We start from the raw sequence: 13,560 nt of genomic DNA on the forward strand, positions 1-13,560 counted from the left end.
GTGCACACGTTCAATCGCTAGCTGATAACATCACCTATGCCATAATTGCCTCAACTCCATCCCCGAGATGATCGGCCGCAAGACCATCCGTACTACAGTTATATATTCACAGCAGTAGGCTTTCAAGCTCATAGCCTTTTGCCAGTCATGTCGACTACAATCTCCAAGCGCAAGCGCGCGAGAAAGGCATGCATCCCATGCCATCAGCGCAAGCGGAAATGTGACACCATGTATCCTTGTGGCATGTGCACCACTTATGAATACAACTGCAGGTACGCCGACGACGACACCACTGATACTACGGGTGGTGGCGTGCTTATTCCGCCCTCAGCTAAGCGCACCAGCCTCAACGGTGAAAGTCGTCTGACGAACCGGGTCCCCGCCGCGCGCAGTCCAGGCAGCCGGTCTCACATGGAGCGAGGCTCCCGCGAAGCCGATGGCTCGTCGACGAAGAGTCCCACCGTCGTGGCCGGTGCCTCCCCGGGCATCTTCGACGAGCAAAAGTTCAGACACTCCGGAGCATCCGCGGCCATGGCATTCCCTCACGTCCTGGGTATGGCACTTGGCTCCGACAGTCCTCCCAAAATGCGGTCCTTTGCCTACAACTTTGGTATTCGTCCCGAGGAGGCATCCAACGCCCACTGCTTTCTGGGGAATCTGATATCGGAGAAAGATCTCGGCTTCTTCTCAGAAGTGTACTTCTCAATATTGGGCCCCGTCGGCGACGTGATGGACCCGAGAATCTATGCCCAGCGATGTCGGGACTATTATCATAGTTCTGGCAGCAACGCGGTCGCCTTTGCCGCAGTGGCCGCTGGTGTGGCCGCTCTTGGGTCGTTCCTATCCCTCAACAGACACCCGCGGGAGTCCGACCTAGTGCAGTACGCCAAAGCCATTCTCGATGATCCGGCCTCTATGCGATTGCATGGTATCGACCATATCGTCGCGTGGGGCATGCGAGTGTTTTACCTTCGGGCCACAACCCGCCCTAGCAATGCCTGGATCGCTTCATGCACCCAAATGCACCTATGTGAAGCGATAGGCCTGCACGAGGAAGAGAACATCAAGAAGATGGCGTCCATCGCCAGCGCTGCGGTCCTCGGACATGATGCAGACCGACTAAGGAAAATCTTTTGGATCTCGTGGGCAGGGCATAATATGCTGTCCTATGAGTACGATCGTTCGCCTGTACACTTTCGGGCCGTGACTTGCCAGCCTACTATTCTCGTACCAGAGTCTGTTGCCTCCCAATTCGTTCAATTAATCCAGATCATCCCATCGCCAAATTCTCCGTTCCAGCTCGAATGGCAGCCCCCAACTCCGAGTGAGGAGCTATTTGAGCGTCTCAAGGTATTGGGTGGGTTCCAAACCACGCATCCGTTTTTAGTGGTGACCAAGGCGGACATCGCATTCTGCTTCTATCGGCGCCTTTACCAGCTCAAGGTCCGCATACCAGACGAGGTCATCAAGCTCGTCATTGATAGCGGCAATGCCGCAGTGGAGGCAGCCGAGCAGCAAGCTAACCAGGGTCGTCTGTTTTGGAACGTCATCGGCAGCGTCTTCCAGTATGCCTGCATCCTGTTGGCCATGGACACACCGGCCGCCTCTGTCCACATTGGTGCTGCATTCAAGGGCTTAGAGAACCTTATCAAGGCTGCCGATACAGGGCTAACGCGTGAGGCGTTATCGATGGCGCGGCATCTACTCAGTCTTAATATGGCCAAGAAGCGAAAGGAACTGGCTCAGTTAGAAGCTGTCGAGGCGGACTATCAATTCTTTCCGACGCAGCCGGCATCCGAAACCAACACTGCTATGCCAGATATGGAATGGGAGGTGGATTGGGATCAGTTCTTTATCGAGCCATATCTATCGATGTTCGGCCCTGACGTTCAGTTATAGTGCCGCAGGGGTCATTGAATATTGATTGATCTCACTTAGCAGAAACTCAATGTGTAAATTATCAAGCCATGTTGTAGTATTCTAGGACGATCTAATGAAGTTCAGCGTTGTGCTTATGGTAGACTTTAATACCCAAACGAGCCCCTAGTTTGGATTTTTTCTCTTTTTATTATTCCGGAAATTGCAGATATGATCAGAGGTCCATCAGGTCCTCGGTCCGTAGGTGAATAATCATTGCCATGCGTTTTGTGCGGGTTTTACTTGCGGCTTTACGTGCGGCTTTATATGCGGCTACTGCGGAATTAGTCACCTACCGCCGCATTAGAGCCCCATCAAACAGTGTTACTGGATCGCTGCAGGCGGCTGCTGCGGCGGAGAGGCGCGGGCTTATTAGGCCCCCACCATCGTTGGCTCTAATCAGGCTGGCTTCGCCCGCTGTAGCTCCTTAGCTCTAGCACTAGTGTCTCCAAAGCGAATCAAGTTTGATGTTCTGACTTAGTTAACTCGGATATTCTCCGTAGAAGGCGAAGATCTTCTTTCTGGGATTTCTAAGCCCGATCAGATATGACCAGGCTGAGATGGAGAGAAGTTCAGAGACTTAGAGAGCACTCAAGACTCTGGAATGTATAAATAGACTGGCATTCCTGCTCCAGAGAGAATTAGCCAGACTATCACCACTCACTCACAAGCTTAAACACCAACCGCCTCATTCGACCACAAAAGCAACAATTAATACACTCCAATAATCAGCCGAACAATAATGCCCAAGTACGCCAAAAACCAGCCCGTCGGCTTCAAAAACGCCATCGAAAGAGTCGCCATTGTCGGCGTAAGCAAACCCATCAGCCACGATCATGTATACAGCAATACTAACAAATATACTTAGGCTGGAGGCACAATTGGATCACACATTGCCAGCGCCCTTCTAAAGACCGGAAGACATACAGTAACAGCTCTTTCCCGCAAAGACAGCGGCAACAAACTGCCCGAGGGCGTCCTAGTCGCCCCAGTCGACTACGATGACGAGGCCACCATTGTTGCCGCCCTTAAGGGCCAGCAATTTTTTATCATAACCATGGCCCCCACTGCTCCCCGGGACACCCACAGCAAGCTCGTCCAGGCGGCTGCTAAAGCTGGCGTTCCCTACATTATGCCTAACGGATACGGCGCCGACATTGACAACATTAAACTCGGCGAGGACACGCTGCTGGGGCCCGTGGCCAAGTCCAACAGGGACGAGATTGAGGGGCTCGGCATGCAGTGGATCACGGTGTGCTGTGGGTTTTGGTACGATTACAGCTTGGCGGGCGGAGATGCGCGCTTTGGATTCGACTTTGACAAGCGTTCCCTGACAATTTACGACGATGGCAACACCAAGAACTCTACTTCAACGTTATCGCAGATTGGGCGCGCTGTGGCCAAGGTACTGAGCCTGAACGAGCTGCCTGAGGACGAAAACGATAAAAGCCTTACTCTGTCGACGTTCCTCAACAAGGGCGTGTACATTGAGAGCTTTGCAGTCAGCCAGAACGACATGTTTGAGAGCGTCAAGCGCGTCACTAGTACCACTGACGCTGACTGGACGATAACTCATGAAGACACCAGGAAGCGATACGAGGATGGCCTGGCGCAGGTTAAAGCCGGTAACATGGCTGGCTTTAGCAAGTTGTTGTACGCAAGGGCGTTTTATCCGGATGATTCCAATAATCTCTCGGAGAAGAAACAGAATGACCTACTTGGATTATCAGATGAAGACCTGGATGAGTCTACCAAGGTTGGGATAGATTTGGTAAAGGAGCTGCAACTCCGTGTTGAGCGTATGGCGTCCTAGAAAACAGAGTCCACATGTATGGAGTTTGGATGAATTAATAGATGAATATAAACATGGGAATTGCTTCGACGAGAAGTCTCTAATTCCAGAATCTAGTTCTATGTCCCAGACTTGAGTTCTCATCAAACGTCTCTTGATCTCCATCTCCCATTATAGAAACTACGCGTCCCCTGGGACGCCTGAATTATAGAGTTTCCCCGCTTCTCTACCCCGATAAATAAAGATACGATAGATAGACGGGATCCCATCGTTTTCATTATTGTTACATCTGGTTGCATGGTAGATTTACTAGTGCATATGCCTATTCTTGACTTCAATATCATTACATCTTCTCAATTACTTACTTGACATGGCCGGTGAGTAAGACGCCCCAAGTAGCCTTATACCGCTGCCAACGTAAGCCGCCCGCCAGACAAGTACCCGAGACGCAAAACGTTCGTTTCTTTTTTTAGAAATGGCCCTTAAAGATCTCATTAAGCAAGTTATTTCTCAGTTCCGACTCTGGTCTCGCCCCCGGACATATAAACAGGAGCTTCCCCGCTAGCAAAAGCCGCCTCCGTCAGACCTAGAAAACCATTTTTCCCATCCTACCCAGAATGGATAGCATTATATCCCAAGTTCAAGCTTTGGCTGAGAATGCCACTGAAGCTACTAGGTTGGATATCCTAGATGGCCTTCGTAATCTTGCTTCATCACTCGAGACGTCACGGGATACAGTGCAGAGAATAGCCTACATGGTATGTTGTATAAATTGATTATTTTTGTCAGTATTTCCTCCGATCCTGATTCCCATACTCGAAAAAATAGCACTTCCAACCTGTTCTTATTCGGGTTGGCCTGGACTTGAAAATCTTCACTAGGCTCAGCGAGGCTGAAGCCCCTTTGAGCGTTGCTGAGCTATCTGGGGAGACCGGCGCAGCCCCGACTCTACTTGGTAAGACTTTCTAGTCTCGATAACAAAGAAGAGAGAGGCTTCATAACAACGAAGCGAGCCGTTTGCTTATGAATTCAAGGCCGCCTACTTCGCTACTTTGCTTCAATGGGTGTCACCAAAGAGACCGAAAAAGACATGTTCACCGCGAACAACATCACCAAATATTTGACAGACCCGGGAGTCCAAAGTGCTGTGTATCATAAGTATGCTTTCTTCACTTTCATTGGATAAGAATCTCGCCCCTTCTGACAAGGCGCAATCTACAGTGTGGATACAGTTGGGCCTGCTATGTTCGCATTGCCGGATTTTCTTGCGGAGAACAAGTACCAGGATATCAAGAGTCCAGTCAATACTCCTCTGCAGAAGGCATTCAACATCGATGTACCGGCATTTGTCTGGGCACTGACTCAGCCAGACAGAGTGGGCCATATGCACCGATACATGGAGGCAGAACAGCAAGGAATGCGACCGTGGTTTGACGCCTACCCCATGGATGAACGCGTTCGTGATTTAGAACCACAACAGGTTCTATTTGTTGATGTTGGGGGCGGACTAGGTCATCAAGCCGTCGCGTTGAAAAAGCAACTGCCTGAGGTTCATAACCCAGCCATCGTACAAGATTTGCATGTCGAAGCCAGTGATTTCATACAGCGTCCAGGCGTGGAGTTTATGAAATTCGATTTCTTTCAACCTCAGGTCGTTCAAGGTATCTTCACATAGGGTGTGGTGTCTTGAATATTGGCTAATCCGACGAATCATATAATAGGAGCCCGGATCTATTACTTTCGGATGATCATGCACGACTATCCAGACGAACAAGCGGCAGCTATTCTCAAGAATACGATTCCTGCCCTTGGATCTGACTCTGTCATTCTCATTGATGATATGGTTCTCCCTGATTCCGGAGTCCATTGGCATAGTACCCAGCTTGACATTACCATGATGACAACGCTAGCCTCACAAGAGCGCACAACGGGGCAATGGCATACTTTGATGGAAAAGGTAGGCCTGGAGATTAGAAACATCTATACTTACTCCTCAAGGTGCAATTGTGTGATCGAATGTGTTCCGATTTAGCGGCAGGAAAACGTTAGAGAAGAGGCAGGGGGAAGGATGACAGAAAGAAACGACACAGTATCCAATTGGAATGAAAATGAGATATGGACTATGCAAATGTCGCTGTGACCATCAAACCATATCGTGTAACTACCCTATGTCCCAAAGTGCATGGCCGTAGTGTCTTGATGACTCTACTATTCCACATCTCAATCATTTTCCCTTCTTCGAAATTCCCTCCCACGTCACTGCCGCAAGGACCTAGGTCAACCGTAGCGTAGAAGCTTTAAATTCACTGCGACGTCTAAGAGTATTTAAGGCCCTCTACGAACTTATGATAACGACCGGCTGTGAGAATGCGTAGTCTCTTGCCCCAATAGATCATGGGACCAGCAGCCATGGAAACAAGGAAGTTGAGCACTGCTAATACCACAAAGACATTCGTCATTTTTTGCCCGTCAAGCCACGGTCCTAGAAGGTCTCTCAGCAAGCATATACTACAGTAGTAGAACGATGCATGGGGATACGAAGGAACGAACCTGCTCCAAAGGTGAAAGCACAGCCAAATATGTTATTAATGACTGCCACCCCCACCATGCATTCGAGAATCGCCTCCGGATATGCCTGCTGCATGTAGGCTAGACTGATGTCTCCTGAACAGCCCCAGGTAAACCCAATGCAGCCCAGGCCAAAATAAATGAGCGGCCAATGCCATCCACGGTCAGTTCCGATCCCGAAAAGCAACAGGCCGGCCGAGCCGATGAAGGACGCAGGGATTATGAGCCACAGGCGATATTCGGCTTCGACGACGCCGCCGTTTCGCTTGGCTTTCCAGGCAACAAAATAATCACCGAAGACGCCGCCATATATGATGCCAATCGAAAGACCTATCAGGCATGGGACATTCATTACTGCGACTCCAGCGTCGCCGTAATTCCAAGGCGGCCCGTAGTAGTTTATGTCTTCCACCGTCAGGTAAAACGTGAGAAAGGACATCTGGGCGCCCCATTGCAGTCCGGAGAAAAGGACAGCGGGAAAGATGAAGCAACGCGGTGTATGTCGGAGCATGAACAAATAGTCTCGGAATAAGCCGTACTTGCTAGACGTGGCAGCAGTCTTGATGATTGAAAACCGCTGTCGGTATGATTGCCTTGGTGTGCAAACTTGCTCCCTTTGAGGCAGCTGCATCTGCTGCTCGACATTATTTAAATTAATTTCCACTTGCTTCTCATCCAAAGGGTCTGATTCCAGTTGCACGCCACTAATTTCCCCGACAAGCGCAAGATAATGGTCGCGATCAAACGTTGTCTCCTCCAAGGTGAAGATGACAAGGACTAGGGCCGCTGTAGTGCAGATTAGCCCGAGCCACCCAGTCCACCGCCAGCCTAAAGAAGGGTTGGCTGCAATGAAGCCGGAGATCAAAGGGCTTAGGAACGTGCCTCCCGAAATGGCAAGGACGTACAGGCCCATGATGGAGCCGCGTTGGTGCTCGAAGAATATGTCGGACAACGAATGCTGCACCATGGCTTCTGAGCACGACTCGGCCACGCCCATGAACAGCTGAGAAGCGATCAAGAGACCAGTTCGCTGAACTTTGGCAAACATGATCGATCCGGCGATTCCGGAGACCAGTGAAATGATGTACGGCAGTCGACGGCCGAGGAGCCTTGGAATGGGCGACATGAGGTATGTGCCGCCTCCAATACCGACGAACAAAATAGCCACGGCAACATTGAACGCATTTGGGGATATTCCAAGCTGGTTGGTTGTCGCATACGACGCAGCGCCGGAGCAGGTAGACAGCCCTGCGCCCAGCCCAGTAACCAGGATCAACACAAACGTGTGCCAAGCCTTTCTCCATTTGGACCATGTCAAGGGGTCATTAGGCGAGTCGGTTGGCTTGGGGCGAAGGACGATGTCTTGATATGCGCCGTTGTGTGAGCGAGGGAATAGAAGAACTGTGCCCGGCGGCTCATGTCCCAAGGAAGTCATCATAGGACTATCGTGACGCAATTTTGGGAGGGACGGTGTCTTGTTTGGTCGTAAAAACAAAAGATAGGGAGCCTTTTATGGGAAGCATCATGTGCTTGGACGTGCCTTGCGTCCTAATATATGTCGAGAGGTCGCTTGGCTTCACGACGTTCCATTGTCGTGGCTCGATGGATTAGCCATGTATGCCCCTTGAACAGGGCCATGCTCGGTTAGGCATAATGCGAACGATGGTTTATTCGCTGTAAGATCTAGAACGGTTGGCAAAGGTGTCAGGTTTGAACGTGACTCGACCATGTAAGACCACACAAGCCTCAAATGCGGTAGATCTTTGTCTCATTGACGGGACTTGTCGCCACGCCCAGTCATGTCTCTATCTAGGGCCAGTGATCTGACTCGCGTCTTTGTCACCTTGACCAACGGCAGGGCATTCCGATACGGCTGGAAATTGAGGTCGGTTTTGCTTGGGATGTAGCTGGTGTCGATTTGCGTCGCGCCGAAGGAAGGCGCAGGGTTTCAAACGCCAATCACATTCGTTTACGACAGCCACAATTGAGACCCGCTTGGCAGGTATCCGTGGTCTTGTCCCATGTTGTAAATGAATCCATCGGAAAGAAACGCCATTGGAAGATTGGCATTTGGCAATGATGCTGCGTAGGACGCTCCGAAGACCCGGCCCCGGCCTAGATTGTGGCTCGTGGAAGCGGGACGAGTCGGCTAGAGTCGCGCGTCGCTCCTCATCACCTTATATCGACTAATCATGAAGCCGGAATACATTCACATGATTATCCATCACGAACTTCTATGCCCGGAATTTGCAATGGCGTGTAGAAAACTAGTCATATTTGTGCATTTGTCTTAGTCTAGCCTTCATGCAGTGGGTTGCTGCTGGGTAGCGCAGTGAATCCCACCACCAAGTCGTCGGAGTGTGTTCAGGCGCACCGGAACGACGATTCGATCAGGAAACAGCCCCTGGAACATTTTGACGGCTGCAGCATCCGCGGCATCGTCTCCAAACTCTGGTATAACGACACCGCCATTCACCAATAGATAGTTGAGGTACGTTAGCGTCGTCTCGTAAGGGTCTCCATCAAACAGCGCCGGATCCGCCTCCCCAAGCTCCAAAACCTCAATCTTACGTCCCCTGGCGTCCGTTTCCGCACTCAATACCTGCTTGGCATTTTCATACGCCTGAACAAAGACCATTTCGGCGTCCGCGGGCGGGCTCGTCAGGAGGACCTTTCCCGGCGACACGAATCGCGCCGTGCCATCAATGTGGCAGTCGGTAATGTCTTGGTCTTTAATACCTCTTATCCATATGACTTTTTGGATGCCGAGCGCTGCCTTGAGCTGCTGCTCTAGTTCCTGCTTCGTCACGCCCGGGTTTCGGTTGTCATTGACGATAGAACTCTCCGTCAGCAAAAGGGTGCCATCGCCATCGACTTCGATCGCGCCCCCTTCTGTGACAAAGGGAGCCTGCACCCTCTCGATTCCGTCTTTGGCCAGGATTGCGCGAGCGACAGTCGAATCGACCGTGCCCTTGTATTTCGAACCCCAGTAGTTGAAATTGACATCCAGCCCGACGAGCTTTCCCTCGCTGTTTTTAACGTAGATTGGGCCGGTGTCACGGATCCAAAGTTCGTCGATTTCCATCTCGTGGATGTCGACCAAGGGAGACACAAGAGCCTTGGCCTTGGCGACGTTCCTGGGGCGACAGAGCAGCGTCACGGGCTCGAAATGGACAATTGCATTGGCGATGGCTGCAACGTCGAGCTCGGCACCATTGAGATCACGCAAGTTCTTTTGTGAAACTTGATCAGGCCACGCTGTCAGGACTTTTGAATGCGGAGCGCCTTCTCTGGGCATACACAAGTCGCTTCCGAGCGCCATGATTGCAGTGTTGAGTAAATGAAAAACTCTTTGAAAGATCTGAGATGAAGGACCTCGATGCATGGGTATTTCGGGTCATATTTCGTCCTTTATATGGCCGCTATGCAGCTATTGAACGGAAGCCGCGGGTTGCGTTCTCACTGTGTTCGGCTACCCAAGTAGAAGGTGGATACACGATACGGAGTTGAAACCTAAAGGTAAATCGTCCAGCTAATGAGCTTCATATGAGATTGTTTGTCGGAATGGTGCGTCATTGGCCGAGTTTATGCATGGTGTTCCGAGTGAACGGGCCAGCTAGACCTCGTGCTGACTGGGGCTACCCGTTACCAGGTGGCTTAGAGCATACCAAGCCACTAATTGTGATTACTGAAAAAAAAAAGGGCTCACCAACCTCTTCAGCGTCGTTGATTCTCCGTCTCCTTTGATCGCCCATGTTTTTTGATGACTGCGAATGCGATGACTACTTTGACAAGCTTAGCCGAATATGCCTACACTACAGCCAGTCTGTAGTTTATCTCGCACGAATTGAGCCTCGTTACCGGGGGATGAATCACGCTGTTTCCATCATGACGTGTCGGCTCAGTTGGCCGCGTGAAGGAGACAGGAAGTGTACCGCTCCTACGTTCCAGGACAGATGCATGCAAAACCACTTTCGCTTTAGCCAAGTCAGTGATAACCACCGACCCGGCCCACCCCGGCTAACTTGAGGGCAAGTATCGGGGAGCTTCTCCGGCTAGGCCTGCCGTACAGTATCTTTTGTAAGGGGTCTACGTGATTGGTAGTCCATAGACCGTCCACAGGAAGCCGACTATGAGGATGGCAAGGCTACGCACTTGCTTGTCAATGTCGCAGCGATCAAGCAGGAAGATCGCGCCAGTCGCAGCGGATGGAGACACAAAAAAATCATGAGTATTTTTAATTTTATTACAGAAGTTTCGAAAAAGCACATTATTCTAATTCAAAATCAGGAACGATTGATTACGGGTGATTCCTGTCGCTCAGCCAGCCTTGCAAGTGGAAAATACGGCTACTTTATAAGCTTTTCACATTTCGCAGTCTGTTACACCTTATCCGTTCTGACACCGTCCCGGATATACGACCAGGAACCTATCCAGCTATACTATTCATAGTCTTAAATTTGCATCATATCGCTTCTTTCCGTAATCTCGAACGAGCCTTGCTGTGAAGTTTGCAGTTGCTGCCCATATTAGTGGCAACCGCAGATAACGCCCAGTCAGTAGGGTACGAAGGTGTCGATGAAGGGAGCTATAAGCGGGGTCAGCTATCTCTCTCTCTTCCTCCCATTATCTTTCTGTTCCTTTTCCTCTCTTTCGTACTCTTCTTCCCTTTTATTTTTTCTTTCTTCTTTATCCTTTTGTGCAAGCGGAATGATATAGATATGAAGACCCTTTTACTCACCTGCGAAATAGCCCCGTTTTCCCCCGGCATCCTGCGGCGACGGGACTGCAGACCAGATTCTGTGTAGTATATCCAGGGTTTTCTGTGTGTTTCGACTCTTGGTGACTTGATACTGAATTTCCAGCAGCTTTTTGATGTCCTCTTTTCGTTCTCGCTCTGCGTAGTACCCTGCGACGAATAGAGCCGTAGTTAGGCATATTGATGGGTGCAAGCCGACATGCTTGGACGTGGCGCCAGCAAGTTTGATGACGCTGCTGACCGAGTTGGCGACACTAGGGTGTTTGCGATCCGAGCCGAGGTTGTACCGAGAAAGACACATCAAGGCGACGTGCTGCGCAATGGTATTGCATACTCGATAATCTTCCAGGTGGCGATCTGTTAGAAGGTCTTGAAGGTCATCAGAGACGATTGGAGGAGTCTTGCGATCGCGTGCCATCATTTGCTGCACAATAGAGACTAGCTTCGTGGCTATGCGTTGAGAATGGTCCGCTGGACGTTGAACCTCGGACTCGGGCAGATCCAACGGCCAGTATTTGATGTCTTCAAGTGCACCAATCCACGTGAACACCTTCAACAAATCCTTGCAGCAGGCCATGGTGCTATCGATGACTCCAACGCTTTGCATGCACGGCAAAGCAGCTGGATGCGTAGACAAGTAACGGCGAGGGCGCCGGGGCCACGACGTAGGTAGCGAAACGAGAAACTCCATGACTGTAAATCGCCTACGTATGAAGCGCCAGAGGGCTGCGTCACTGGGTCTGTCGTCTACTCGACGCCGGGAGAGTAGGTGCCTCGCGCACTCGAAATGTTGGCGCCAGGCGCTAGTCTCCGGGTCGTACCGCAGCTCGCACGTCGCTAGCATTAAGGCCGTAGCAATGACGGATTCATTATTCGAAATAACCTCCTGGCGAACTTGGGACTGCAAAAGCGAAAGTGCTACAGAGCGCAGCTCCAATACCTGTATCTGTACCTCCTGGTTATTGGTACACACAGACTCGTCATGCATCCTAGAGGCCTTATGCATGGCCGAAAAGAGTAGACTAGCGTATAGCAGGCTTGGAAAGGTCGATCCGACTGATATTACGGCCGTGCAGGTGTCGTGCTGGATGCTCTCGTTGCACGAAATGGCGGTAGATGCTTCTCGCACGTAATAGGTGAGGAAGGGACGGTGAGACGGGTTAAGAAGCGGGAATAGGTGATCGGCAAAGGTGATGGTATGGCTCACTGGAGGCACTGACAGCACCTCGGCTGCTTGCCGAGCTATGTGGTGTGGCTTTGTTTCTTGTTTCTCGTACGCACAGGCGGCGCCCGCTTCACGACATCGGCTGCATTGCGGCTTTAGCTCGTCGCACTTCTGGCGCCTGGCTCTGCATCTATCACAGCCCGTGCGAGACCGGAGTTTGACCTGACGACTAGGATACATATTTTTCCTGTATCTGAACGAATAACTTAAGCGAGTGGTAAGCGCGAGACTAAAAGGGTTGAAAAAAGAGAGTGGGGGGATGCCCTGCTCCATGCGAAAGTGCCTTAATGTCTTAAGGGCTTGGTGGCCTGAATACACGTAGCGTTCATCAAGAGAGCGTCATTATAATACATCAGTTTAAGCTTTCCGTTAGGAATTTCGTGCGTGGCGGACTAATGTCCGCTACTCATTTAGGTTTTACTAGAACCGGCTCTAGCAAGAATTCCGTACCGATTAAGAAAAATGTTTGCATGTTCTGAGCCCTCAGTATAATCAATACTAAATGTGCTCTTTGATCGGCTCTCTAGCTGGCAGCTGGTGGTGTTCAAATACGTAGAGGGTTGCTTTGGACGATGAGCCGGCTCTACCGCTTTGGCTGCCGCGCACATATCGTGAATAGGATTACCCAATTGAAATGGGCAGGGCCAAACCGAAAGAGGTGTTAGGTGGGTTTTGTAGGCCCCATTCCGCGACCCCATAATGCCTGGCGAGGTGATAGGAGCTATGGTGCTCAGATTGCGGGGACCGGAAGGCCGCGTTTCTAGTATCTTGAACACTAGACTATGTGGCTCGCATGGTGTGCGATCTGACTGTTCCCAGATGCCACGCTAGGATTTTCAACATCTTCTTCACTGGCCTGTGCCTCCCTTTGCCTGGCCAGTTTCTCGCCTTCGTTAAGACCAAGTAGTGAGTTTTTTCCGTAAAGAAACCAGATGCATAGGGTAGGAATAACACCCCCGATTATGTTACCGATCGTGACAGTGATAATGCTCTGGTAGATGAATTTGCCGACTCCGAAGTTAGTACCGTAGAACATACCAATGGGAACCAGATAGTAGTTGGCAATGCAATGTTGATAGCCCATCATGACAAAAGCCCAGATCGGAATCCAGATCGAGTAGATCTTCGAGACGTGATCGTTGCAGGCACTTGCCAGGAAGGCAGCCAAGACGACGAACCAGTTGCAGCCAATGCCTCGGAGAAAGTTTACCGACCACTGTACATTGACACGCTTTTCCGCCTGCGTTACTGCGTATGCTTCCTGGACATCGGTCTCTAAAGTATCTGACCACCAAGAGA

At 50.7% G+C, this 13,560-nt stretch overlaps 6 protein-coding genes across 6 annotated transcripts; 3 read left to right on the forward strand and 3 right to left on the reverse strand.

The window, feature by feature from the left end:
• Positions 1-147: 147 nt before the first annotated feature.
• On the forward strand, positions 148-1,899 carry PFLUO_LOCUS304 (uncharacterized protein; the record flags this gene model as incomplete). The annotated part of the gene is made up of 1 exon (XM_073780256.1): positions 148-1,899. The coding sequence occupies one exon, from the start codon at positions 148-150 to the stop codon at positions 1,897-1,899; it is 1,752 nt and encodes a 583-aa protein (XP_073634402.1).
• Positions 1,900-2,659: 760 nt separating this feature from the next.
• On the forward strand, positions 2,660-3,730 carry PFLUO_LOCUS305 (uncharacterized protein; the record flags this gene model as incomplete). The annotated part of the gene is made up of 2 exons (XM_073780267.1): positions 2,660-2,728; positions 2,786-3,730. 2 exons carry the CDS (start codon positions 2,660-2,662, stop codon positions 3,728-3,730), a joined length of 1,014 nt encoding a protein of 337 aa, XP_073634403.1.
• A 1,222-nt stretch (positions 3,731-4,952) lies between these two features.
• Positions 4,953-5,384, forward strand: PFLUO_LOCUS306 (uncharacterized protein; the record flags this gene model as incomplete). The annotated part of the gene is made up of 1 exon (XM_073780278.1): positions 4,953-5,384. The coding sequence occupies one exon, from the start codon at positions 4,953-4,955 to the stop codon at positions 5,382-5,384; it is 432 nt and encodes a 143-aa protein (XP_073634404.1).
• A 640-nt stretch (positions 5,385-6,024) lies between these two features.
• Positions 6,025-7,712, reverse strand: PFLUO_LOCUS307 (Major Facilitator Super; the record flags this gene model as incomplete). The annotated part of the gene is made up of 2 exons (XM_073780289.1): positions 6,025-6,191; positions 6,260-7,712. 2 exons carry the CDS (start codon positions 7,710-7,712, stop codon positions 6,025-6,027), a joined length of 1,620 nt encoding a protein of 539 aa, XP_073634405.1.
• Positions 7,713-8,579: 867 nt separating this feature from the next.
• PFLUO_LOCUS308 (uncharacterized protein) lies at positions 8,580-9,599 on the reverse strand (the record flags this gene model as incomplete). The annotated part of the gene is made up of 1 exon (XM_073780300.1): positions 8,580-9,599. One exon carries the CDS (start codon positions 9,597-9,599, stop codon positions 8,580-8,582), a length of 1,020 nt encoding a protein of 339 aa, XP_073634406.1.
• Positions 9,600-11,010: 1,411 nt separating this feature from the next.
• Positions 11,011-11,643, reverse strand: PFLUO_LOCUS309 (uncharacterized protein; the record flags this gene model as incomplete). Its single annotated transcript, XM_073780311.1, has 1 exon — positions 11,011-11,643. The coding sequence occupies one exon, from the start codon at positions 11,641-11,643 to the stop codon at positions 11,011-11,013; it is 633 nt and encodes a 210-aa protein (XP_073634407.1).
• Between the last annotated feature and the right edge of the window lie 1,917 nt (positions 11,644-13,560).

Source organism: Penicillium psychrofluorescens (assembly GCF_964197705.1).
Source record: "Penicillium psychrofluorescens genome assembly, chromosome: 1".
In the NCBI taxonomy this organism is placed as follows: domain Eukaryota; kingdom Fungi; phylum Ascomycota; class Eurotiomycetes; order Eurotiales; family Aspergillaceae; genus Penicillium; species Penicillium psychrofluorescens.